The 27358-nt window shown below is 43.5% G+C and overlaps 1 protein-coding gene across 3 annotated transcripts in view; it reads left to right on the top strand.

Annotated features, from left to right (window-relative positions):
* Positions 1-26960, top strand: part of CILK1 (ciliogenesis associated kinase 1) — a 30200-nt gene extending 3240 nt beyond the window's left edge. Inside the window, exons 3-14 of one of the 3 annotated variants that reach the window (XR_015152060.1) lie at positions 3560-3681; positions 4697-4776; positions 11417-11549; positions 12376-12547; positions 12959-13126; positions 15362-15673; positions 16743-16930; positions 17042-17190; positions 19374-19502; positions 21315-21411; positions 22498-22620; positions 23386-26960. Coding sequence is in view for 2 of the 3 variants with exons in the window: in XM_086369123.1 (XP_086225249.1) it covers positions 3560-3681; positions 4697-4776; positions 11417-11549; positions 12376-12547; positions 12959-13126; positions 15362-15673; positions 16743-16930; positions 17042-17190; positions 19374-19502; positions 22498-22620; positions 23386-23540 (1731 nt within the window). In the remaining variant the exon portion in view is untranslated. The remainder of the gene's footprint in view (positions 1-3559; positions 3682-4696; positions 4777-11416; positions 11550-12375; positions 12548-12958; positions 13127-15361; positions 15674-16742; positions 16931-17041; positions 17191-19373; positions 19503-21314; positions 21412-22497; positions 22621-23385) is intronic. The other 2 variants (XM_086369124.1, XM_086369123.1) reach the window with 2 other exon arrangements.
* The last annotated feature ends 398 nt before the right edge of the window (positions 26961-27358 follow it).

Raw genomic sequence — 27358 nt, 5'->3', positions numbered from 1 at the left:
TTCCATCCATCAATGTGCCCATTGTTCTCTCTAACCAGACTCAAACCTCCCTCCCCTGGACCTCCCCGCCATCCCTCTTCCTGACCTCACTTTCCAGGCTCCCCCTCTGCCATCACTTCCCCCCACCACTGACTTGCCACTTCACTGTATCAGGCGTTCTGCCGAAGCTGCTCTCCTAGCTGCCAAGTCCAGGATCATTTTCTCAGGCATTTTCTTGTCTGTGGACTACATCCTCCTCCCCTCCCCTCCTCTCCCATGTCTGTGGACTCTGCTTTGACCCACCTCTTCTTCTTTCTTGCCTTTCACCAATGGTTGTATGGGTTCACCCTTTAAATAATGATAATTTCTCACACTCTCTTTTCAGCAGTTTTTTTCCTTGCTTTGACTTCTCCTTCCAAGGGATTTTATTCGTTCCTCTTCTTTCAGCAGCCCCTTTCACATCTTTTATCTTACTTATGCATTTAGATCAGGGGTCAATAAATAGCCTACTGCCTGTTTTTACTTTTAAAAAATTGTTGGAATGCAGCCATGTCCATTTGTTTGCATATTATCTATGGCTGGTTTCATGCTACACTGGCCAAGCTGAGTGGTTGCAGAGGGGACTATATATGACCAGGAAAGCCTAAGATTTATACTGTCTGTTCCTTGACAGAAAAGTTTGCTAACCCCTGCTTCAGGTCCATCTATCCAACTGCTTAGTGGACATGAGTGCCTGAATTCTCTAGATTGTCTGCCTCCCCCAGGGCTCATCATTGCTCCCTCTTCTGTCATAATTACCATTTACCCTCCACTCAGAAACCACAGCTCATGGCAGTGGCGTGTGTGACCCCACTCCCCACACATCTCGTCTCCCCAGCTCTCAGCTATTCACACACCATCTACCATTTACTGAGTAGCTGTTACGGGCCAGGCAGTACCTTAGGTGCTCTACACGCTCGGTCTTATTTCATCCCCACAACCACCTGATGAGGAAAGTCTTGGCATCTTGAGTTACATGATGACAAGACCTGAGATCCAGAGACTCAGTAATTTGCTGGAGGGAAACACAGCTCTAGGCAGCAAGGCTTGGTCTCAAGCCCAGGGTCTGGCATCCAGACAGTTCTCTTCCCTCAGACACTGGGTGGCCACTTGCTCTCTCACCTGACCTCTGAGGGTCTCCCTCCTGACACACGGTTGCTCCCCTGACCTAGCTTGTCTGGGCCTGACTTTCTTTAAATGACGTGGATGAGACTCACTGACCACTCAGAGCCTGCAGGTTACTTACTCCTCCCTGAAGCATCTCTGTTGTGCTCCTTCTTCTCTGCCTGATGCAGCTGACCTGCCTCTCTTTGGAAGCCTTTGCCAAGCCAAAACAAGATGCCTTCTTTCCGGAAGTATGTCTCTCGAAAATGAGTCACGTGAGGTCCTCCACAAAATTGGTCCTTTTTTTATATTACTTCCTTTCTATTAAACTGATAGAGACTTTAATTGGCCCCTGAACCTCACTTAGATGCGAGAGCTGCAGCCACTCTAAGACTTGGACTGGTAATTCACACTCAAAGCAAACATCTGGCTAATAGTGGAAGGTACCCTACTCCTTGCCTGGAAGTCTCTTCTCTCAAAGCTCTAAAACCGACTTCATCTTCCTCTGAATGAATCTGCCCAGTTCATCCTGCTGCTCGTCCACCAGATGCCTCAGCCATGGCTGGTGGTGCATTTTAAGCAAAGAGACAGGAAAGACGACTGCAGTCCATGAGAGTCTGGTGAATGCTTACAAGTTAGCAGTGTTTGCTACTCATGAAGAACCAGAAATCCAACCCAACTAGAAGCAGTAATCAGGATCTGGCCATTTGGCCAAAACAGCTGAGGATTTCCTGCCAGAGAGGCACTTGGCAAAAGCTTGTCTTTCAGGGAAGAGGTTCCAGACGTCTTATTTTGTTCCTATTCACTGGCCATATTTCCTCCCTCTTCCCAGCTGCTGAAGTAACTCAGTCACATTACACATTCCCCTTGGGTGCTTGTTATTGAGTGTCCTTCCAGGTTTGGACACTCACGTTATCACTTTCATCTTCAAACATTCTGGTTGGTTGTTTTATAGAAGGAATGTTGTTTTGAAGGAAGTTCAGAGATAAAGAGGGCTTTACAATTTATTATTGTCAGACTCACGTCTCCATGAGGAAAAGGCTTTTTGAGTTAAAGGGCTTAACCCACTGCCACAGTGACTCCTTGAGGCATTCTTGAAAGAGACGTTCTGTCAAATTTTGATCAGCTGGTGAGCAAACCTGCAGTTGGGTGTCTGGTCCTTGCACATGAACTGGATTGCTGCTCACCGTTATGAAAGCGTATTTATTCACTGTGGACAGAGCTAGTGATGCAAACAGAAAATAGCTTGCACGTGGCTGCACTCACATGTATGTTCCAGGAAGAGGAAAACCACACGTGTGCATGGGGAATAATCAGAAGGTCACTCACCATTTTCTGAGCCGCCCACTCTGTTTCTCATCCCCCGCTTGACTTTTTTGCCTTTGCTGTTCTTGGAAGCAAAGGTCTCTCTCATCTCACTTCATGGTCTTTCCAATGAAATTTCTCCTCCTTCTCCCCTCCTTCTTTGCCTTCTTCTTTAACACTTACCTTGTAAGAAGAGCTATACGTCCCAGGGACACACATGAGTCAGAAGAAAGTTGAGAGAACTGGGCTGTCAGCCTCTGTGTATTTGAGCAGTTTCCTGCTCAGCATATCTGCAGACTGCTGGCTGGGGACCTCAGCTCCCAGCAGCTGCCTCTCCAATATCAGTCAAAGCCTCAGTGGTTTCCTCTCTGGTCACTTTCATGGCGTGAATTCCATCACCTGGAGGGAGTACACCTAAAATAGCCCTGGCCCTGTACCTTGTGCTAGGGGAAGCCAGCAGCTCCAGTTATGGTCACGTTCTTACCTCCTGGTTCGTTAACTGAAATAGTTTTTCTATGTAAAGTTACTACCAATTCAGAGAAATACCGTTTATTAAAATATTGTCAGTATAATATGAATTGTTCCACTTTGCTGCAGTTCTAGAATTAGGTGCTTCTTCCTGTTTGTGGTATTCAGTTTAGTTCAGTTGCTCAGTCGTGTCCGACTCTGCGACCCCATGAACCGCAGCACAGCCAGGCCTCCCTGTCCATCACCAACTCCCGGAGCCCACCCAGACCCATGTCCATCAAGTTGATGATGCCATCCAGCCATCTCATCCTCTGTCGTCCCCTTCTCCTACTGCCTTCAATCTTGCCCAGCATCAGGGTCTTTTCCAGTGAGTCAGCTCTTCGCATCAGGTGGGCCAAAGTATTAGAGTTTCAGCTTCAACATCAGTCCTTCCAATCAACACCCAGGACTGATCTCCTTTAGGATGGACTGGTTGGATCTCCTTGCTGTCCAAGGGACTCTCAAGAGTCTTCTCCAACACCACAGTTCAAAAGCGTCAATTCTTCGGCACTCAGCTTTCTTTATAGTCCACCTCTGGTTTTGATTTGTGGGATTGCTTTTCTTTTTTCAACAACAGACTTAACTCTAATTTTTATGTTTTTTTTTTTTTTTCATTGCCTTTCAGTCTTTAAAGAAGCTCAACCATGCCAATGTAGTAAAATTAAAAGAAGTTATCAGGGAAAACGATCATCTTTATTTTATCTTTGAGTACATGAAGGAGAATCTTTACCAGCTCATTAAAGAAAGGTACATATGATGACCACCATATTCTTAGAAATAAATCATATTCTTAGAAATGAATGTTGCAACGTGCATGTGTTTTCTTTCTGCTTTTGTTTATTGTGGGCATGCTGCTTGAGCTTGGCTGTTTAAAGCTGCCAGGAGATGAGGGGCCGCCACCTGCAGTCCTGCTTGGGAGGCCCTGGGATAGCTGGGGAGAAAACTGCTTTTAGAGCAGTCATTATGAATGTCTTAATGGGTGATTCACCCAAACAGACTCCGAGGTTTTGAAGATAACTCTGCAGGTCTCCTTTCCCCCGGACAGTATGGGCTGAGTGACTACAGGTGAAAAGTGCAGCGGAGTCATTCATTCTGAGCCATCCGTGGGATACTTCCAGGTCCCTTACAGTGCCTGTCTTGCTACAGTGCTCAGGGCTCGCATACTGGGAAGACAAAGAAACAAATAAAAAATTTACCTGCAGTGGTCATTTTGAACTTTAAAAGCGAACCATGTGGAACCTGTTGGGCACATTTTCTTGGTAGCAGGTGAATGCCATTTGGAGCATCCCTCTGAGTAATTTCAGTGAACAAATACCATTTTCATTGTCAGGAATAGCAGTGAAGTTGTATGGCTTGCACAACCAAGGGAAAATGTCACTATCCACTGTGTCTCCTAAGACCTTCATGTGAAAGACCTCAGATTTTCCCCATCAAAAATTTGTTACGCTTTAATTATGGAGAGGTGATTTTTTATAAGATATCTTGGAAGGAATTTTTCTAGGTTTATTATTAAATGTTTAATCGTTTCTTCTTTGTAACATAACTGAATATATTTGGTACTTATAAGGTATGCTTTGTTACATGGATAAGCAGTTGCTTTTCTTTGGTCTTTATGATCCAAGGATCTGATCAAATTAGCATGTAAGCAAGTGTTTTCTTATGTTCTTTTGATTATGCTAAGAATTTGAGGACAGGGAATTTGTTTTGATAAACAAATTTCATAAATTGAGATTTAAAACTTTTCTTCCTCTGCCCCACACAGAAATAAGTTGTTTCCCGAGTCTGCTATAAGAAATATCATGTATCAGATACTGCAAGGACTTGCATTTATTCACAAACACGGTAGGTGATTGGAGTATTGTGCTTTTGAATAACAATGAAATGTTGTCCTCAGGTAGAAGGTGTAGGATGCATCAGTGTCTTTTGTAATTGACTCCCAGAAAAAATTGAAGAGTTGTGAGGCTGATAGTGGATTTTGGAATATGTTATCTTCTGTGGCTTGATTTCTGAATTTCCCTCATTATTTATCATTTCTGCATGTTCTTATTGTCTAGGCTTTAACATCAAGCTTGTTAGTTATACGTTGAAGAATTATTCCTGACCATTAACGGGTGTATTAATGAGAAGCCTCATTTAGAATTCAGACAAGCTCCATCCACAGATGATGTTTAACCCCCCTTAACTGGCACTGTTTTGCTGTGGTTTCTCATTTTCTTAGTATATTTAATTTCAGCTTGTTCAGAAGGGTGCAAAGTGGTCTAATAAGATTTATGCAATCCAGGAAAATAAAATACACTTAAAATAAGCAAAGAAAAAGCAAAACAAGGCACGGATATAGCCAGGGGCGAGGTTACTCCATGAAATACACGTCAGCAAGTCTTGTTTAAGTAGAAGAAACAGGCTACAGATGTGAGTCTGCGTTTGTTGTCAGACAATGCAGAACATGAAACACGACTTGGAACCTACTTGGTTCCAATTGCAACCTACTTGGTCTCTCAATGTATGAACAGTTCAGTTGCCCAAGAGAAGCAGAGCTATTCCTGATACTGATACCAGAGAGGTTTCTCTCATGGATCTTTACATAACGTTACCCTCACAGTAAACACAGCAATGGGTTACATGAAATAGTTCCAGGTCCTCTCCCTCAACATAGGCCAATTGCATCACCTGATCAGAGAAAATGGTCCTACTGGGGCCCAGTATGACTCACTCTAGGGATGGTCTGGTTAGTCCAGGGAGAGATTTAGAGCATCCAGAGGAATGGATGGTCACATACCCGTCAGGAAATCCTCTATCACTGTTGTTCTTAGCTGGGCTTTTGTACAGGACTGAGTAGGATTAGTAATCATTAGTAGGCATTACTAGTCTGGGTTCCTAACTGGCCACAGACCCAACTGAGGTTGGGTTGATACCTTCTTATGAGCACAGATCCTCAGGATGGACCTATGTGTCTACCAGGGAAGTAAGGAGTCCCTCAGGAGGCCATTTGGGGTGACTTTGACATCCAGACAGATGGACAAGCTGATATTACACAGGCAGAAATCTGTTCCCTCCCAGTCTAAAGGTATCCCTGCCTTTGCAAATATTGCACCAGCAAATGCAATATTACTGATTCATTACCCAATTCATTACCCAACAAGGAAGCTGGGCAGAAGCCCATTGATGTTGTCAGTTCAGATGTGATGCAAATTGGCAGCGAGGGGAAAAGACACTGTGCCACATGGTAAGTCTGGGACCCTTCCCAGTCTTCTCTGTGACCCCTAAGCAGCACCTCACACTTAGAGGTCAAACGCAACAGACAGCAGAGGCTGTTCATCCGTGGAAGCCGTGGGTATGTGCTGAATAATTCAAGAGTGATATGCAAGCCCGTGAACCAATTCTATAAAAACTCTTCAGTAACAGGTATCATCTCTGATTCTACTGACACAGGTTGAAGGAACACTTTTGACACAAGAATTCCCAAGGGATGGTATGAGTTTGCAAAATGCTGAAAACTTCTGGTGTGGTGTCTTACAGACAGATAGGAGGACAAGGAGCACTTACTAGATCTGAGAGTTCAGGAGAAAGAAATGGTGAGAAATCAAAGGGAATCTCCAAAGAGAAAGGTCGACTAGACATGTTCCAATAGGGACCCATCATAGTGTCTCAGTTACCGGGGCTCTTTGCTCAGAGGACTGCGTGGTGGGTCTGTAAGAAAGTTAATATGTGTTGGCTTTCTCTTCCTTTCCTTTTTGTTGCTCTTTGTGAGGCTCGGTTGTTGTCAGGAAGAACTTACGTCCTTTTATTCAGGTCTCTACCAAATCCCATCAAATCAACCCACATATGCTCACACATACATGCACCCATATGTGCACACACATGTACACTTGCATCTACATATATACTCTCCCCCAGCACCCACCAGGGCACATATATGCACACACACACAATGCATATTCATATCCAGTAATTTAGCATCCATAAATGACTGTGTGAAAACAGCTCTTGGGAACCTTGCATTATCAGTGTCCCTTGCATGCCTTACACACTTGGATTGTACTCGGAAATGGTGCAAGGGAAGGCTCAGTTTATGGTGGTCAGACCTCCTTTGCTCTTCTAATCCCAGCACCATGCTTCTTCCTCAGATTCTCGTGGACACTCTCCCCCAGCTAAGTGCCCGTTCTGGTTTGAGCTTAATGTTATTTCATCCATTGCCTTTTGTGTTTCCTTGCCAGGTTCTCAGGTAGAGAGAACAGATGGTGTCTTTTCCTTTCAAAGAAGAGGAAGAGGTTCAGAGAGGTTTAAAGACCTGCCAAAGGCCCCACTGCCTTAGAGCAGTAGAGTGGAGGCTAGTTCCCATGTCTGTGTCCATTTGCCATGCTTCTCTAGAAAAACCTGTCTGTTCTCACAGAGAGCAGAGAATCAGAGGTGAAGAAAGTCGTAATGATGATTAGAAAGTCGTGAACTTCCCCAGGGGTCCTGTGGTAAAGAATCCATCTGCCATGCAGGGGACACAGTTCAATCCCTGACTTGGAAAGATTCCACATGCCGCGGGGCAGCTAAGACCACGTATCTGCTGAGTTGGCTGTCTAGAACCAGTGCTCTGCAACAAGAGAAGTCACCACAGTGAGAAGCTCATGAACCGCAACTAGAGAGTAGCCGCTGCCCGCTGCAATTGGAGAAAGCCCGCGGGCAGCAGCGAAGACCCAGTGCAGCCAAAAATAAATAGTAAAATCAATTAATTAATTTTTAAAATTAATTAAAAATAATTGGAGGTGGGATAGATACTTATTTTGCGGGTTCTGTCTCATTTTCATTCATAAAGGATTTTTGAAAACTTTTGAATGGTTTTGTATGGTGTTGACTGAACTTTGGAGCTTTATACTGTTCCTTTCGTCCAGTCATGGAAAAAAAATAATTGAAAGCACTTCACAGGTTTGTTCTGTGAGTTGCAGGCTCTTCCCTGCTGGCTGGTTCTCACTGTGTGAAGGTGCTGTCTGTCCCTGGGAGCAGACTCCTTGGGGAGCAGAGCACAGAGCCGCAGGTGGTTGCCATGGCCATGGCTAATGTCAGTGACTACCTCCTCCTACTGGGAATGAAAACACAGCTCCATTGGTGCTGAGAGCAATGCCAAAGCATATGCACTTTGCAGAAGTTAAATAATGAATGCAAAGTGTGTTTCGTCCTTGCCCTGCACTTAAAAATATCCGTGCAGGAAATCTGAAGTGCATTAGGTGGCGTAAAGGAAAATGTTTGGCCCAAAGAGGCGGTTCTCTGCTTCGTGTTTCTCCCCTGTCTTGCTGTACATGTATGTCCTTGAGTCAGCCCTTGGCCTTTCTGTGTGTCGCTGTCCCTCCTGGCTTTCTTGATAAAAGCACTGTCGGTTTAAATTCAGTAATATCTGTGAAATTACAACTTCCCCAGTAGGAAGATGCACTGTAGAAATCCATAGTGTTTAAGTATTCTCTGGTTATTTCCGTGTATTCCTATCAGATTCCTCATGAACATGTGGAGCCTTCTTTGTGGCTTGATGTTTTTCTTGCCCAAGGGTTGTTAGTGAAAAAGAAAGCACAACACATTTTCTGCCAGGATGAAAGAGAAAATCCCTCTGTTATTCGACTGGCATGGGGTACCCTGAAATAAAATTGAAGGTCTGTTCCTGTGTTCTGAAAGCCAAACAGTTTCGAACAGGAAGATTCTGTGTTAACAGCACTTTGCTGTTTCACGATCTGTGAACAACCCAGCTATAAGGGTTTTCATTGTGAATCAGAAGCACAGAGGAAGACGTGGGCTCATTGTTATAAGCCCGAGTGCACACATCAGCAGACCATGGATTGGGCCAGGAATCAGATCAGAGCTTAGCGCCACCTCCTCACAGGTTGTGGTGGTGGAGGCAGGGGGATGGTGTGGCACATCACCAGCTTCATGAACTTTAATTCTTTTTGCAAAAAAATGGAGCTAGGGTGTCTGCCTGCCCCCTTTGCCAGGTTGTCGAGACTATGAAATGAGAGGAGAGGTACTACGAACAATGACAAGCTCCTGCAAGATGCTGATGTGTCAAGCACTGCACTAAAAGCTCTGCAAAATATTACCATGTGAATCCTGCAAAACAACCCCACAAGGTAGATGCTGTTACATCCCCATTTTATAGGGGGCAACTCATTTGCCAGCCAGTGAACAGAACTGGGATTTGAAATTAGGCAACCCAATCAGTCTGCCTACTTAACTATTACGAAGCATTACCTCTCATAGTAATAAAATAGTGATGCTTTGTTAAAATAGAGATGAAAAGTAAGGTACGTGACAAGAGGGCCTTAGACCTTTAATTAACGAATAGAACTCATGAGTTTAAGGTTGATCATAGTTGTTGCTATTACTCAGGCCAGATATTCTACAAACATATTCACAAATGCTTCCTAGTTAAAAAAGGCTTATCCTCAAATACCGTATGACAGATGACATATGTCAACTGACAAATACAGTTTTCATTAGTCATTTTTAAGAGTCTGTTTGCAATTAAACTTTTTCCCTAGCCATTTTTTCTCTGATACTTTATTTGGGGCCTGAAGTTTGATCCTTCAGGATCAAAGGAAAGCTGCTTAGAGGGATATGAGGAACCAGAATCTTACCCCTCCTCATTTCATTAGTGCCCACCTTCTCTGTGGAAGTAGGATTAAAGACCAGTTAGCAGGAAAGGATAAAGCTTGACTGATGGGAGCAGTTTGTCGGTGTGTAACGGAGCATGACCTGGGTGGAAGCAAGCTACAGGGTCTGGAGTGCAGGGATGATGCTTGTATCTGAGTACAGTTGATGTGATAGGGTGGACTGGACAAGAGAAGATGCAGGATTGTTGAGTGAGTGTTATGGCTGGTGGCAGGGAAGGTGGCAGTGGCACCTGGATGTGGAGGACATTTCAGTGTCAGAGAAATGCCATGTAAGTTTGGAAATAACAGTGTAGCCCAACTAGAAGAGAAAAGGGCAGTCTAAGAGGAGAAACAGGGTTAATCTGGACTTGAAAGGACCAGCCCCACAAATCAAGGTTTTGGCCATCTGGATTGAGAGGGACAGAACAGAGCCAGAAAGTACAAGAGCTCTGACACACTGCTTGGTGGGATTGTGACTCATTCAGCCCTCATCCGCTTGTGACTCACTTTCCCCATCTGTTCGGTAAGAAAATGATGTTTGTGGTCTCTTTTTTTCATGCTTTTGATGCTCTGAGTGTTTAGGAAGAGAAACCATCATCTATAGATCATATGTTTCAGGGGTCATGAAGGCTTCCTGGGTGCACTGGCAAAAGATCCCATTCTCATAACTGCATGCATATTTACACATTTTTAAGTCAGAGAAAGGGCAGAAAGGACCCAAAGGAAGTACTTTGATGAAAACTATGAGCCAAGTCTGTTACTCTCTGGGGAAAGATGGATCCAACATAACTACAAGCTACCTGGATATCATATCAAAAGTTTAAGAAAGAGAGATGATTTGGGAGAGGAGAAGAGTGGTTTGGGACAGGTTAATATGGGGGTGACACCAGCTGTTGTCCCTCCTGTCAGAGATAGGAATCTGGAGAGGGGCAGCAGGCACATTAGAGATGCAGACATGACCACATGAGCACAGAGGTAGTTGAGGAACAGTCAGCATGTCAGGGATGGCTCTTACTTCTTCCCATAATGTGCTACTTCGAATCCAGCTTCACAGCATTGGTTGTGATCGTAGATGACAAATAACCCCATCAGCAGTACTGACAGAGTTGTATTCCCTGTTTTGGCGACCCATTCAGGTTTAGACTCATGCAGAATGATGTCTGCCAGTGATACTCTCCGCAGGAGGAAGGCATGTGATGCTGATCAGTGGGTGTTTAGGTCTCTCCTGTATGTACCCCTGAAGCCCTGCTGTAGCTGAGACAGGCTTCCCACTTGATGAGTTATCTCTGCCTTTCACAGTGTGGATTACAGATCTACAATGTGCTTTTCACTGGGCAAAGTAATCAGTATTTGACATTTAAACATATTTGCAATGCACATCATGATCTCAGATATGAGTAGGTCATATTCATAAATCCCTTGTTTCTTAAACAAAAGTTGTAATTGTGTTTCTGCAGCAGTGTAAACTCCTAGTATCCCAGTACCATGTTTTAATGGTTTTAATCTCATATTCTTTCCGCTGACTTGAACAACGTACGCATGGTATTTTTTCCTAGCGTGACAATTTCTTTTTGCCAGGTTATCTCAGCCCATAATGGAGTTTTGGTATTTTAAAAGAAGTTTGTTCTCTTGGGGGAAAAAAAAAATTATGAAGACAACTTTAAAGGACTTGACATTTTGAATTCATCAAAGGAAAATGAATGGCCCAAAGGGCTTTGTATTATCATTATCATTGGGATGAATGTACAGAGCCTTCAGTGTCCTACCAGACTATCACTGTCATGAAAAGAGCAATACAGCTGCAAAGAGTGATGCAGACACGATCTTGCCTCTGAATTCCTTTTCCGCTTCCTCTGCAGGCTTTTTCCATCGGGACTTAAAGCCAGAGAACCTCCTCTGTATGGGACCTGAACTTGTGAAAATTGCAGACTTTGGATTGGCCCGAGAAATCCGATCAAGACCTCCATACACAGACTATGTATCTACCAGATGGTGAGTACAATCTTCCTCAAGAGGATTTAATTGGATTTCTTATATTTAAAGACCATGCAATTATACTGAGGAGAGTATAAATGTCACAAATACTAACTTTCCACTAAGAGCACCATTTGAAAACACCTATGTGTAGGAATGTTGGTATTGTACAAGCTTTAAAAGCTTGTGTTGTAAATAATTTTAGAAGCAAGTTCAACAGGGAACTATATTCAGGATCTTGTAGTAAACTATAATAGAAAAGAATCTGAAAAAGAATGTATATGTATCTGAATCACTTTGCTGTATACCAGAAACAAACACAACATTGTAAATAAACTATACTTAAATAAAAAATATTATAGGAAATCCATTATGCTTTTCTGTAATCTAAATATTCTGTATATAGAGCTTCCTAAAGACTGTTTCCTAAAAGAGTTGTGTAAAAGATTTTCCAAAGGCCTGTTGGAAAATCAACTAACTGGCATTATTAAAACTTTCAGACCCTAAGCATTTGATTTAAGCAGTTGGCCATGACCAAGAAGAGCCTACAGATGACGAGCTCTATATTCTCTCTAGCTCGCTCTCTGCCTGCTCTCTCTGACTATTTGTATTTCTCAAAAATGCTGTAGAGAAGAGACCTGTTGAGAAATGCTCAACAGAAAATTCTGTGATACAGAAGAGCCCAGCTTTATGCTGCAGCCACAGCTGTTGGCTTTACAAATTAACACACCACCCTGAACAAGACAGAAAACAGAAATACACAAACGTTCTCCTAGAGAGCTCATTGTGTGTTTAGTTTTCTTCTGGCCATTGGGTGGGAACTAGCTTCTCCTCCTTCCTGCAGGTACCGGGCTCCGGAGGTGCTCCTGCGGTCCACCAGCTACAGCTCGCCCATCGACATCTGGGCTGTGGGCTGCATCATGGCAGAGGTGTACACCCTCCGGCCGCTCTTCCCCGGGGCCAGTGAGATCGATACTATCTTCAAAATCTGCCAAGTACTGGGGACACCCAAAAAGGTAAATGATGTGGGCCAAAGCAGCAGCTTCCCGTGGTCCCGGCCACCTCCCTGGGCAGCACGGGCTCGTTCTGGAATCTTCCTCGCCCTGGTAGTCTTCTACACCGTCCTCCTACCCTGCAGTGGAAAACTTCCTGGCTCCTTCTGCTTTTCTCCCCACGCCTCTCTGCTCCCTTCTGTGCTCTCATGGCCACAACTCTTACCCATGCAGAAGTCCCGTAATGTGATCCTTAGCCCTCCTCCGCTCCTTTATAACCCCGGTCACAAATTTACACCTACCTCTGGGATGGTCCACCATAGTGAGTAGGGATGTGGTAATGACAAGTCACCCTTCTGTTATGGGCACATGTGCCGAACATAAAGTCCTATTTCAGCAGTTGGCTGGGGAACACTCTCTATCTTTTCCTTTCAGACTGACTGGCCTGAAGGCTACCAACTGTCAAATGCGATGAACTTCCGCTGGCCCCAGTGTGTGCCCAATAACTTGAAGACCCTCATTCCAAATGCCAGCAGCGAAGCAGTTCAGCTCCTGAGAGACATGCTACAGTGGGATCCCAAGAAACGGCCAACAGCTAGTCAGGTTTCCTTCCATTTTCTTCTGATGCATTCCTCATGAAGTTCATGTCTAATTGTGAATGATTCCTATATAGATTATGGGAACTATTTTATTAGGTAATATGGGTGAAAAATAGTACTGAATACCACTAATCGTGAACTATATAAGGTGTAAGAATTCAAAATAGTTTGAAACTCTTTATGTCTAAAGCAGTAAAGGTTTAAACAACATAGTTCCTTTGAAAATTGCTGTACAGTTCACATCATATATCAATAATATGTGGAAATGAAAACAGATATATCCACCTGTCTTTGGCAAATGTTTTCAAATATATTCTGAGTTAGGGTGATATGTAACAGTGTGTTTATAAGGCAGTACTGGTTGTTGAAAGGTAGTTTGAAAATATCTTGTAAGATCCATATCACTCATTTTATAGATGACAGAGGAAGAGAGCTAGGAAAATAACTGTAATTAGCATTTTATAGCACTTGACAGTTTGCATATGCTTTTGTTTGTTTTTATGTGATATTGATCTCATGAAGGCTCCATGAGATAGGTGTTACTGGTTTCATTCTATAAACGAGAAAATTAAATCTCAGAAAGTTTAAGTGATTTGCAAAAAAAAAAAAATAGGAAGTTAATGTGATTTGCCTTATTAACTCCACCAGTAGCTGGTACAGACAGTGTACCATCAACAACAGTTCTGCCATGTGGCTGACATGCCTTCTGGCTCCTGTTTTTCCAACCTGTCCTCCTTCAGGCCAATTTGACTTAGATTATAAAGCACACCCAAAGGAAGCATGTGGTGCTGTGGACTTCAACCACTCCTGGACCCCCTGCCAGCCTCTGTTTGTGTTGTACCTGGCCCCTTCTCAGCTTGTCTCACTGATAAATCCATTACCCAGAGGATGAAAAAGCAGACCAATTGTAATCTGAGTCAACGACTTGGCTGAGCAGAAGTGACGGACGGAGTCACTTGAGGACAGGGCCCATGTGATGTTAGAATTTGCAAGAGCTGAGAGCTGACAGTTGGAAGGGATTAAGGTATGGGGGGAAAGCAGCTTTCCAATGGTTCAAAGAAGAAAGAGCCAAGACTCTAGATGGCTCAAGAAGGTTAGAGAGTGCTCAGAAATGCACTTCTGGTAATGAAATTCACAAGTGTGTTCAGGCCACAGAAGGACGCTGTCTGGTGAACCCAGTTTTCTAAAGAATACACAGGGGCTATGAAAATAAAAAGGTTCAGTAACAAGGAACCAAGAGAGAATGTTTACTTTTTAGGAATAGTATCAGAAAAGCTAAAAATACCCCGAATTCAGTTGAGACTTGCAAAAAATACCTGGGACTAAAGAGAAGACTTCCTGAGCTAGATGTCAGAGTCCAGGACCTCTGTAGGAGTGTCCACATTATCTGTGTCTATATCTACACTTCCTTATCATCATTACAGGTGTTTATGGCTAGGTCCCAGTCACTGAGAAAGGTTATGTTATATTCAGTGACTTCCACTCAAAAAGACTAGGGAATATTTCAGAGAGAATTGCAAACCCCAGCACTTTATGATTTATTCCTTGGTGATGCAGAAAGCACAATTATCTTGATGGACAAGGTTTAACTATAGTATGTTTGACACTTTTGGCATTTTTGATGTTAAAGCAGATGTACCTGCTTATTTTTATTTTTATTAAAGTATAGCTGATTTACAGTATTGTGTTAATTTCAGGTATACAGCAAAGTGATAGTTCTGCATATTTTTTTCTCAGTTCTTTTCCATGACAGGTTGTTACAAGATACTGGAGATAGTTCCCTGTGATACACAGCAAACCCTTGTTGTCTGCTGTATCTTCTTATTTTATATTTGATTTTTCAGAGTCCTCTTAGATCATTATATTGGCTCTCTCCATCTTATTTGTTTTCTTTCTCTGGAATGAAGAAATGGACTTAGAATGGTGAAATACTGTATTTAAGACACCAAGCAAATAAGTTACAAAGCCAGAATATTGGCAGAAGTAGCAAAGGGCACAGCAGTGAACCTGGCTGCTTTACCCAAATAATTTTGAGTGTGGCAACCAGTCCATACATTTTACACTATTTGGGACAAGGAGAATCCCAAGGGGTATGACAGATTCAGGATGCTGTTTTCTAGTTGGTTTGGGCAAGCTACTGCAGCAGACTGGTTAATGTGAAATCTAGCCTGTGACCCTGAAATGTGTCAACCTTCCCAGCCAGATTCTTCTTCTGAAACAGCCTCATGTGTCATTCCAGGCTCTTCGATATCCTTACTTCCAGGTGGGGCACCCCCTGGGCAGCACTGCGCACAGCCTCCAGGAGTCAGGAAAATCTCAGAAGGACGTTCTGGAAAAGGCAGCCGCACCGCCTCACGTAAAGCCGGTCCCTCCTGCCCAGCCCCCAGCCAAGCCACACACACGCATTTCTTCCAGACAGCATCAAGCCAGCCAGCCCCCTCAGCATCTCATGTACCCCTATAAAGCCGAGGCTCCCAGGACGGACCACCTCCCAGAGGACAAGCCCAGCCCTTTGCTCTTGCCATCACTCCACCCAAAGCATCCTCAGGCAGTAAGCAGGACAGTTCACTCAGGAGCCCTGTCTGGCTGTTCCTTTGCTGACCCTACTTCTTCTTCTTCTTTTTTTTTTTTTAATAATTTTATGTATTTATTTTGACTGTACTGGGTCTTCATTGCATGTGTGGGCTTTTCTCTAGTTGCAGTGCCTGGGCTTCTCACTGCAGTGGCTTCTCTGTAGAGCACAGTTTCTAGGCACACAGACTCAGTAGTTGCGGCTCCCAGGCTCTAGAGCACAGGCTCAATAGTTGTGGTGCACGGCTTAGTTGCTCTGTGGCGTGTGGGATCTTCCCAGATCAGAGATCCAACCCATGTCTCCTGCATTGGCAGGTGGATTCTTCATCACTGAGCTACCAGGGAAGGCCCTGACCGTACTTCTTGCGTAATATTTTCTTTTCAGCATAAAAGGTCTAATTATAATAGATTGGCCTTTTTGATATCATGGAATTGTGAAAGGAGCCTTGGCTTTGTAGTTAAAGGTCTAAATTCAGGTTCTGGCTCTCCCTGTGAATTATGGGGGTAGTGTCTCCAGACTGTCCACTTGACCCCAACCCACCTAAAGCAGCAGTGTGTGTTTATAAATTTCCTATTGTAGCTAATTCTGTAGTTAAATAGGATCCAGGTCTGCTGACAAGGCAAATAAGGTATTAATTGCATTGTTTTTCATAAAAGAGCAGGTGATTGGCACTTTAATTACATTCTCTTATATTCTATTTAGGACAGTGTCAATCATGCTAACTCTTTCAGAGATGAGCCCTGGATGAGAATCCAGCTACCTTCCTCGTATGCAAGAAGTACCCTAAATGTCCTTTTTTAAAGCCTTACTTACACAGCTTAGTGTCCCTATTGAGTAGAAACTGATGTAACCTGTGCAGGATAAGTGAGAGAGGTTGGAGACGTTTCCCACCATTTTCCAATAAGCAGTGCATATTGGGGAAGACTACACCCCAGGACCGTCGTCTACACAACCGAGGAAGTTCAGAATGGGGCTGACTCATGGGTGAGCTTCACTAATGCCAAGTATTGCTTCTCCTCCCCACCCCCCTACCCCCTTGTATACACAGAAAATTCTCACTGGCCTGGAGCACAAAAATGGTGAGATCAAGCCAAAGAGTAGGAGAAGATGGGGTCTCGTTTCCAGGTCAACGAAGGATTCCGATGACTGGGCTGACTTGGATGACTCGGACTTCAGTCCATCCTTCACCAGGATTGACCTGAAAAACAAAAGACAGAGCGATGAGACGCTGTGCAGGCAAGTGTGGGCTCCCATCTGCGCACGGACTGCCTCTGGGTTTCTGAGGTTGTCTTCACATCCCATGCGCTGCCAGCTCGTGCTGACCAGAACCTTCTTTTCCCCGTTCAGATTCGAGAGCATTCTGGACCTGAAGCCCTCGGAGCCCGTGGGCACCGGAAATAGCGCCCCCACCCAGACGTCCTATCCCCGGCGCGACACGCCCACCCTGCGGTCGGCGGCCAAGCAACACTATCTGAAGCACTCTCGGTACCTGCCTGGTAATAACACTTTCTGCCTGTGCTCTGGTCCCTGATGAGAAATCGTGTCCCCGGAATCTCGAGTTTTGCAAAGCTTCTGTTTTGGACGGTGGTGGCACCACCTTAGAAATATTTGCTGGGCTTTCCAGGTGCTGCTAGTAGTAAAGAACCCGCTTGCCAGTGCAGGAGATGTAAGAGACGCGGGTTCGATCCCTGGAGTGGGGAAGATCCCCTGGAGGAGGGCACAGTCAACCCGGCTTCACTATTCAGGCCTGGAGGATCTCATAGACAGAGGGGCCTGGCAGGCTATAGTCCATAGGGCCACAAAGAGACGGACACGACCGAAGCCACTTAGTACACACAGGCTTTATATTTTCTTTTTCTTTTTGGCTGCACCTCGCTGCATGCGGGATCTTAGTTCCCTGACCAGGGATGGAATCCGTGTCCTCTGCAGTGGAAACTCAGAGCCCTAACCACTAGCCCGCCAGGGAAGTCCCAGGCTTCACATTCTTTTCTTGCCTAAGATGAGAAATTTGGTAGAGGAAATGGGGTCCAGTCCAAGGGAGTGAGGAACCAGGAAGAGCCAGGCAGCTCACCGGGGGTCTCTCCAGCCCTGTATGCTCTCAGGAAGCCAGAAGGGAGCTTAGCCCCCCCATCTGGCTTTATGTACCACAGGGGTTAAGTGAAGACACTCTAGTTGGAGAGTGCCCAAGCGTCTCTCCAGGTTCTCTGTATTCTAAGCATATAGCATCAGCCCACTGTTCATTCACAGATTCATTCCATCGGTCAATCTGTATTGACATCGTTTTGTGCAGGGCGCTGAGAATATGGTGGACAAAACAGCCAACTGGGGCCGCTGGGTTGCCCATCTTCCAGGGTCTCTGTTCATGTCACAGTCTATGCAGTGACTTTAGCCAGCAACCTGTAGACAGTATCCTCATCCTCATATTTTCTAGTGGTGGGAGACAGACCCTAAATAAGTGGGCACACAGTAGTTGCAGATGATGACAGCGGTTGTTAAGGGTGATGTAATGGTGGCAGGAGCTGGGCCCCAGAGATTAGGAGGGAGCTCCATGTGCAAAGGGATGTGAGAACAGCATGCCCAGCAGAGGGAACGGCCAGCGCAAAGGCCAGGAGGCAGGAAAGGGCTTGGCTTGTGAGAGCCCGCATAGCCCGATCACTGTCAGAGGTGGAGGATGTATTAGGACATAGGAGGCATCTTTGGGGTCTTGTAAGAAATTTGGATTTTATTTCACGAGCAACAGGAAGCTCTTGAAGGGTTGTAACTGGAGGAGTGACATGGTGTTAGCAACACCTGTGTGCTGTGTCGGCGAGGGACCCACAGGTTGTCACTGTCATCCAGTTTGGGGCAGTGGTGCTCAGGTTGAGGGGGTGGAGTCCCAGGGCAGGGGATGGAGGCCCAGCTGACTCACTGCTTCCCCCCTGCCTTCTGCCATGATTGGAAACAGGCCTCCTAAATACTGCCAGACCTCGTCAGGGATGGCACTGTGGCCTTAGGAGATTGGCCTGAAGGGAGACCTATTTCTTCTTGACTCTAGAGGAAGAAGAAGGATAAAGAATGGATTCAGTCTTTCTGTTCTGAAAGATGGCTGTGATGCCTGATGGCCATGGGAAGTGGGTGGTCCGGGGGTAGGGGGGCAGTGGTTTGTCTTGCAGCTGAGATCAAGGCAGCCTGAGAAGTGAGGGAGTCAGTGACGGTTGTTGGTAGAGATCAGAATCAGCACTATGATGATGGTCCATGTGAGGTGAGGGGATGGAATCTCAGAATTCAGAAAGAGGTGAGCAGAGGGCTGCAGGGCTAGGCATGGGGTTCTAGAGGGACAGAGAAGAACTTGGGCAGCTGATGGAAAGGCAGTGGTCTGCAAAGGTGGGTGAGTAGGAAGGCCAAGGGGCACTGAAGCCCAGGAAGGCACCAGGAGGTCAAGACATCAGATATGGACAGATCTGTTGGTAGATGGTGAGGACACTTCTGTCAGGCCACCCACCAGTGAGACAACCCTCTCACCCCTGAGACAGCATCTTTCCTCTGCCACCTATCCAGTGGCCTCATCACGGTCAAGTTTTTGATTGTTGAACCATAGGAGGTCTTTGACAAATCAGACTCTGCATTCATCTCATCTCTGACATGTGGTACAAGACTGAATATAAATTTTGCATTTGAAAAAACATTTTTGCCCTATTAGGAATAAATATAAGAAACGGTGTACTCCCGAATCCAGGCAAGGATTTTATTCCACCTAATCCGTGGTCCAGTTCTGGTTTGTCTGGAAAATCTTCAGGGACTGTATCAGTGATCAGCAAAATAACTTCAGGTGAGTAATGACATTTACTCCTTAAATGATAAGAAGCAGTTTCTCCGGGTGTGGCTGGGTGAGTGCAGAGAGACAGGGGATGACAAGCTGTGGAACCATGAGGGCCTCTCAGTGTGGAAACCCTGACCTTTTTTCCAGGCCTATGCCCCTTTCTCTCACATGGTAGCAGGCCCTGGGGGCTTGACCAGCTCCCTCGGGCTCTGCCATTGGGAGTAGCAGGGGAGGACAGCAGAATTCCTTGGCTTGAGGGAAAAACAGTCTTACAGAGTCTGGTGGGCTTCCCAGGTAGCGCTAGTTGTAAAGAACCCACTTACCCATGCAGGAGACATAAGAGACTTGGGTCTGATCCCTGGGTCAGGAAGATCCCCTGGAGGAGGGCATGGCAACCCACTCCAGTATCCTTGCTTGGAGAATCCCCATGGACAGAGGAGCCTGGCAGGCTACAGTCGATAGGGTCACAAAGAGTCAAAGGTGACTGAAGCGACTTACTTGAACGCACACACAGAGTCTGGTTTCTGAGGCCCTGCTCTGTGGTCTGCGACCTCTGGGTATCACAGGGTCTGCCTTGTTCTGGCTTGTCCCTTCCATCTCATGGCTCAGCCTCAGCCCAGGGCATCGTTGGAAGGTAGACAGTTTGGAAGGCGCTGCCCATGCTTTTTCAATAGATGAATGAATTTCAGATGCACCCCACACAGGCAGCCCCTACCATGCGTGGCTTCTCCTTCCACATGCCAGGTAAACCCCTGGGCTTCTCTTCTCTCTGCCTTTGTCCATTCTGTGTTCATGTATTTTAAGGAGTTTGAAAGGGAAAGAAAGAACATATCCACACCCATGTACTCATCACCCAGCATACAAAGTCAGACTCTGCAAACACACACGATTGCCTTTCCTTCCTTTGTGGCCTTCCCCTCCACCCCCAACTGTGTCCAAATTGGGTGTTTATTATTTCCACAACTTTTTTTTTTTTTAGAATACAAGAAATACCTAGCATGGTTTTGCATGTTTTAAAATTTATATGCATATAATCCTGGATCTCCACTCATGTTAATAATGCATATATGCATTAATAATATATACAGCAATTATACACACATAGAATATATTTCACATTTGTGTAGAATGACATATGCAATGTATATGTATATGATACCATTTATTATTTATACTAGAATATAACTTTTTTTAAAGTTCAGGTATAGTTGCTGATCAATATTATGTAAGTTACAGGTGTGTGATATAGTGATTCACAATTTTTAAAGGTTATGTTCCTTTTATAGTTATAAAATATTGCCTATGTCTTCTGTCATGTACAATATATCCTTGTGACTTATTTTATACTTAATAATTTATACTCCTTAATCCCCTGCCACTCTCTTGTCCCTTTCCTCTTTCCTCTCTCCATTGGCAATGATTAGTTCTCTATATCTGTCATTCTGCTTTTTTGTTATATTCACTAGTTTGCTTTATTTTTTTATACTCCATGTGTAAGTGATATCATAAAGTATTTGTCTTTCTCTGACTTAGCATAATGCCCTCCAAGTTCATCCATGTTGCCACAAATGGCAAGATTTTGTTCTTTTTTACGCCAAGTAATATTCTATGGTGTATATGTACCATATCTTTATCCATTCCTCTGTTGATGGACACTTAGAGCATTTAATTTATTCATCTGGTCTCTTCTTGAACATGAAGGCTGTTGATCATTTTTACAGTTAGAAAGAGTGCTGGAGTGAATACTGATGCCCCCTATAGGTGTGCACATGTGATATGATCACGTTAGGTTAAAGGCTGTGCTCATCTTTGACTTCACAGATTTTGCCCAACTGCTGTCTGGCAGGGTGCAGGAGTTGTGCCGTGTCCTTGATGCCTCTTGATACCGTCAAGATTGCAGATGTGTGCTCATCTGAGGGTGTGCAATGGCATCTTACTGTGGCTTCCACCCGCATGCCCCATTGCTAATGAGGGTTGAGCATTTTCTCTTGTGTTTACTGACTCTACCTTTTCTCTGTCTGTGATTTCCTTGTTCTGATCCTCTTTCCATTTTTCTTATTTAGTCACCAAAGTTGCAAAAGGTGCTTCAGCTGACCAACACAGCTCCTGATACATGAGCTCCAGACTGTTTTTTCCACTCTGCCTTAAGTAGTTGCCAAGAATGCTCTGTGTTGGGAAGACACAGAACAACTCTTCCTCTCATGTGCTCTTCCTAACGGGTCTAACTTCCTAGTGGATCTGTGTTATTTGTATAACATCCTTCATTATTCCACATGCACCTTTGAGCCTTCGTAATAAGGCTCATTATAGATGCTCACCCATACAGCAGGTATTGATTACTTGCTATGAGTAAGGCTTCCCATGGACCTCCTGGAACACTAAGATGAGTAGGACCCAGTTCCTGCCCTTAAAACACTCTCAAGGCAGAAATGACATAAAAAGTGAATGTATTTAGTGAATTTTAATAATGACTGATTTTCTGGTTCTGGACAAGAATATCTCTGGTGTAGAATTACTTATGATGGCTAAACAATTAACATAACCTGTATGCTAATCAATAAGAGAAACCTATATGCTGATCAATAAGAGAATGGTTAAATGAGTTATGGTTTAACCATACTCTGAAATTCGTCCATACTAACATGGAAGGCTAACTCTTCTATATTATTGAGTGGAAAAAAGAAAATTCCAGAACAGGTTAAACTGATTATTACAAAAAGAAAGAAAATTCTAAATGTCTCCTTTTTTTAACAAACAAACCCACCAGCCTCCTTGTGGGTGCAGGCTACAGTCTCAACACTGTCTGTACACCTCGCCCCCCATCCCCCCGTCTTTCTAACAGTGTGGTGTGGTGGAATGTTCTGCTCCGAATTCCCTCTTTCCTAATGCTTTTCCCCCTGAAAATCAAAACCCAGTTCTCTGTTGCCCTGTGCCCCTGTCCTTTCCCCTTGTCGGTGTCCTGTGCATATCTTTGCAGTAATGAGCTTTTTCTTTTGCAAATCAGTTGGTTCCAGCTCTACAAGTTCTAGTGGACTGGCTGGAAACTATATCCCTTCCTTTCTGAAAAAAGAAATCAGTTCTGCTCTGCAGAGGGTCCACTTGGCACCTATTCCCGACCCTTCCCCGGGTAAGTTCTATTTGGGATTATTATTATTTGTGAATTTATTCAAAAATACTTATTAAACAAGTGCTTTGTGTCAAACGTGGTAGGCCTAGGATCCACAGATGAAGGAGACAACAAAATTCCTTGTCCTCCTGGAACCTGTACTGCACAGACAGCAAGTAAACCAAATAAGATGCTCCAAAGTGCTAAGGGGAAAATAAAGCAGGGAGCAGGAAGCATGGGGGCAGGAGTGTAGGGTACAGACGGGCATTTTACACAGGGCGGCCGAAGGAGACCTCACTGCAGAGGAGCCATTGGGTAAAGATCAACAGGAGATGAACAAGCAAACTCTGTATTTTGGGCTCTTAGTGCGTGGGCCTGCAGGCAGAATGGGCCTGGCAGATGCAAGGAAATAGCAACCCACTTACAGTATTCTTGCCTGGAAAATTCCATGGGCAGAGGAGCCTGAGGGTCTACAGTCCAAGGGTTTGCAAGAGTTGGACACAACTCAGCGACTAAACCACCACAAATTCCATGGGCAGAGGAGCCTGGGGAGCTACCGTCCATTGAGCCGCAAAGAGCTGGACATGACTGAGCACACACCGGAATGACACGAGTGTCTCTGGCCTGCCTGATACAGGATGAGGGTGTCCTTAATTGGGAGGGCCAACTCCAAGGGCGTGGCTTCTCTTGAGCTCTGCTTTTCTGATATTTATGTCACCAAGATGCTCTTTGCTGTACTTTGTCTGGGTCCAAATCAATCAGACCCACCCTTCTCTTTCCCTACAGGCTATTCTTCCTTGAAGGCTGTGAGACCTCATCCTGGACGACCGTTTTTCCACACCCAGCCTAGAAGCACTCCTGGGTTGCTGCCCCGGCCTCCAGCCGCCCAGCCTGTACACGGCAGGACGGACTGGATCGCTAAGTACGCGTCTCGGCGATGACTGTCACGAAACCTTTTGTAGGGCACAGTAGGACCCTGTCCCTTGGCCAGCTGGTATTCCACCTGCAACAGACTTTCGGTTGGTGGAAAAGCAAACACTTTATAGTTATTCTTCTGAACTGAGACATTTCAATATTCTTTTTTAAAGTTTTTTTTTTAATGTTGATTTGAATGCAGTACTTTTTTTTTGTACAAAGTTATTTTATTCTAAAACTGGGTCCCATTATTTTCTTAAACAGCAGCATTTTGTATATATGGATTATGTTTTAGCATTTTATACAGTCAACTTTGTAAGGAACTTTTTAAAGATTAATTGATTTTCCTTTGGGGTTCCAGATAATATTTTATACAGATTTTTAAAAATATAATAATATTGATGCAGTATTGCAACAGGGGTGCAATTTACAGCTACGCGATAAAGGGTTATTTCCTCAATGTGTGTGGATATTTGTGAAGTGGTTAAATTTTAAATGTGGCATGTTCGGTACTTTAAGCTTTTCTGGACTGACGTCAGCGCTAGAAAACTGACCATCTGCCGTTTCTCAATACCGTGTTATTGGTTTGACTTTTTAATACCGCTGTGCTGTTCTGAAAGTACTATTACATAATTCACTTTGTTTTCTTTTTACTCCCCAGATGAAAAAACTCTAAGTAAATATTTTTAGAAATGTTTACAACGCGTTTTTTGGTGGCTGGTGATAATCCAGCTGAAACCAAGCTATGCCATCACATTCTATTTTCTTCCATTTTTGAAGTCACTTTCTATAAGTACCCATAAAAGGGAAGCTTTTGAAGCCAAAAGGTTCTCCACATAAAGGTTAACACAGTGACTTAAACTTATATCCCTGCCAAGATACATGACCCAAAAGCAAAGTTTCAAAGTAGCACAACCCTTAGAATGTTGCATTTAGCTCAGTCCTCCAGGCCTGGCCAGAGATAGACGATGAATAGTCATTGTCTGCCCTCTGGTCCGATTATCAGGGCAATTTGGGGAGCAAGAAAAAAATAGATGGCAGAGGTCCCACTGGTCTGTGAAGCCACAGTTACCATGATGTCAAGTGTCCATCACGTGCCACATTTGAAGAACTCTAAACCCTTGTGTAGTTTCTTTCAACAGTGAGAACTCCATTGGGCAGAGGCTGTTCCATTGAGAGGAATGTTTACAGCAGTTTTGAAAATGACAAAGCTAGTTTGGAGACAGAAAAAGGAAGTCCACTCTGATCCACTCTGTCAGGCACACTCACCTCCACTCGTAATTACCTGAAAGACAAGAAAGAAGGTCACTGCCAGTGAACGCGACATCATCTCTAGAGTGTATAGACTCACTTTCTCCCAGGGCTCAAGTCACTTTTGTTTGGTTCTAGAATATAGCAAGTGGAGTCAATGAAATTGTCATTTTTGTAAGTTAAAATGATAGGTGAAAATGAATATTGGTACTTTGATATGGTTCAGCCTAATAAGTGGATACATTTCTGTGTTGATGTATTAATAATATGTTGCAGCCCATGGTTCCCAAAGGGCCCTCACCTAAAATCAGGGAGCAATTTGTGTCTTCGAGAATCTGACTCAAAAAGGTACTTAACCAAGCACCATGATTGCTGGGGGCATGAGAAAAGCAAATGATAGATGTGGATTTGAGAGGTCATATTTTCCTGTTAACAAACTGGCAGCAAAGCTTCAGGAAATAAATATGTATATGTAAGCACAACTTGAAGCTGAATTTATTTCTGTATTATATTCTCATTATCTCAATCAACAGAGAATGTGTTTTCAGAGATGAGTCCTTTACTATGCGGTTAATATTTATTTCCCCTTTCTGTATTAGGAATAAAAAGTAAGTTAATCTGAACGCTTACCCACCTTGCTAGAAAGCTGGTTTAAAATCGTAAATACCCTCTAGAGAACCAGATGGATTATGAATGCCATATTCCTGGTCCTCTAGCTTATGTTAAGGTCATTACATTTTAATTGGAAAACCTACTTACCTGGTTACTATACATTATAAAATTGTTTTTCTATTACTTTTGTAGGGCCTCAATACAGAAAATATTTGTCTTTTCATCCTCTTCCTCTTTCCTTTGTTTATCAGCAGACAATTTCCCTTATTCATTTGAAAGTCGAGAAGCTGACACTGCATTGAGTAAAATAGAAGGCTGAAAAAAACAAGATCAGTTCTAAAGAACTAGCAAAATCCTCTAAAGTTCTTTTATTCTCACCCTGAAATGGGTAAAGGATGCACTGAGCATACAAGCTGATTACTGTAGAAAGGGAAAAGTCACCAATACTTTGTTAAGTAAAAAGAAAATACTGCCTGTTTCTTGTATTTTTAGTTACTATAAGATTATAAAATCTACAAGACACCAAGAGGAATGATAAGTTTAACTATACCTACCCACGACTGTACCTCATGTCAGGCATAAAGTTTTAGGGGACTTCAGGAGATGGTATAGTGCCCAAGGGTTCAGTGACAGTGGTTATGCCAAAGGGTATGCGTGTGAACTGCAGGGAAAGTCGCATGAGCCTAAAAGCTATTCTTCGTGTGATTGTTCATTTCACAGTAAGCTGCCATTAATTACTAAGCCCTCAGCCAGCTCATATATGATTTAAATAGGAAGAAAACCGATTTTCTCAAGCAGTTTCTTACAGATCTCTTGCTTCAAGGACCATAAACGTCTAGTAAACGGATGCTGTGTCATATTCTGGAATGATAAAAAATTAAACACTTGACTCCAGACAAGCCATGTAAAACAGAATTGTTTTTAAGTACAAATCACCAGTACTGTTGGAGTTCACAGGCACCATGTTTTCTTACGAAGTGGCATCAAGCCATTGTTTTGTGCCATTTAGGAGAGAAAAAGAATACAGGCTGTATGTTTTAGCTCAGTGTGTGATCCAAAGCAATATGTTTATAAGAAAATGTTTGATGTACTAATTACTTTCTATCATTTAAAGCATACTGTAGCAACTTGTTTAAGATATGTGGTTAATTTTTAGAATTATTTTTACAATTTCCAACCAAAGTACTGTATTTTATATAATTTATTGTGAGGACCTTCTCATGGAAACCAACAGAAGACAAACTGGGGGGGCAAATATCACCTTAATCTGTATTATCAGTTTCTTACAGACACTGCTAATGTGAATTTAAAATGGCCTGAATAGTCTTCTGATCTTGGATAGTTCAGTACTGACAGCAATTTCGTCACCTGATTTGATTACAAGGGAGCAACTAAGAATATATTTAATTATAAAGCAAATATTCATAATGATGAGAAGATAGGAGGACCGAAAACTATTTACTCAAGCCCCTTCTGAAATAAAATGTTCCTTTTTGAATAGTTTGTCCTAAGGTGTTTAAAAATGTTAACTTTACTTAAGGAAAATTCTGCTCCAAATAAAGTTACAGTTTAAGAAAAATTGATTTGAGTGTTCTATTTTTGTTGTTATGTTCTTCCATCAAACAATAACATTACTATTTCCTAATTTGAAATTTTCATATTTTATAATTTCTTAACACCTATTAGAGTGTTTACTGCTGTGAAATTGATAGCATATACTTAGACCAGCAGTAGGAAGCGGTATTTTGCAATGTGGAGACTATTTAAATTTAGCTTTTAGCAAATTAGGTGACTAGGAATATTTTGACAAAACAAAAAGCACATCAAAACAATTTCTTGTTGCTGATTTCATCATGACAAATACCTACCTTGTATTTTTCTAGCTTTCACAGTATAGTCACATGTACAATATAAACATGTACAGTATAAACCTTCAAAAGAAGCTCATACCTTCATGAATTCCATACAGGATTCCACAGAA

The sequence above is a fragment of the Bos grunniens genome, chromosome 23 (genome assembly GCF_055505025.1).
Source record: "Bos grunniens cultivar Pamir isolate PY7600 chromosome 23, Bosgru_T2T1.0, whole genome shotgun sequence".
Lineage (NCBI taxonomy): Eukaryota > Metazoa > Chordata > Mammalia > Artiodactyla > Bovidae > Bos > Bos grunniens.
The sequence above is the reverse complement of the archived record's forward strand: the minus strand, read 5'-3'. Positions and strand labels throughout refer to the sequence as shown.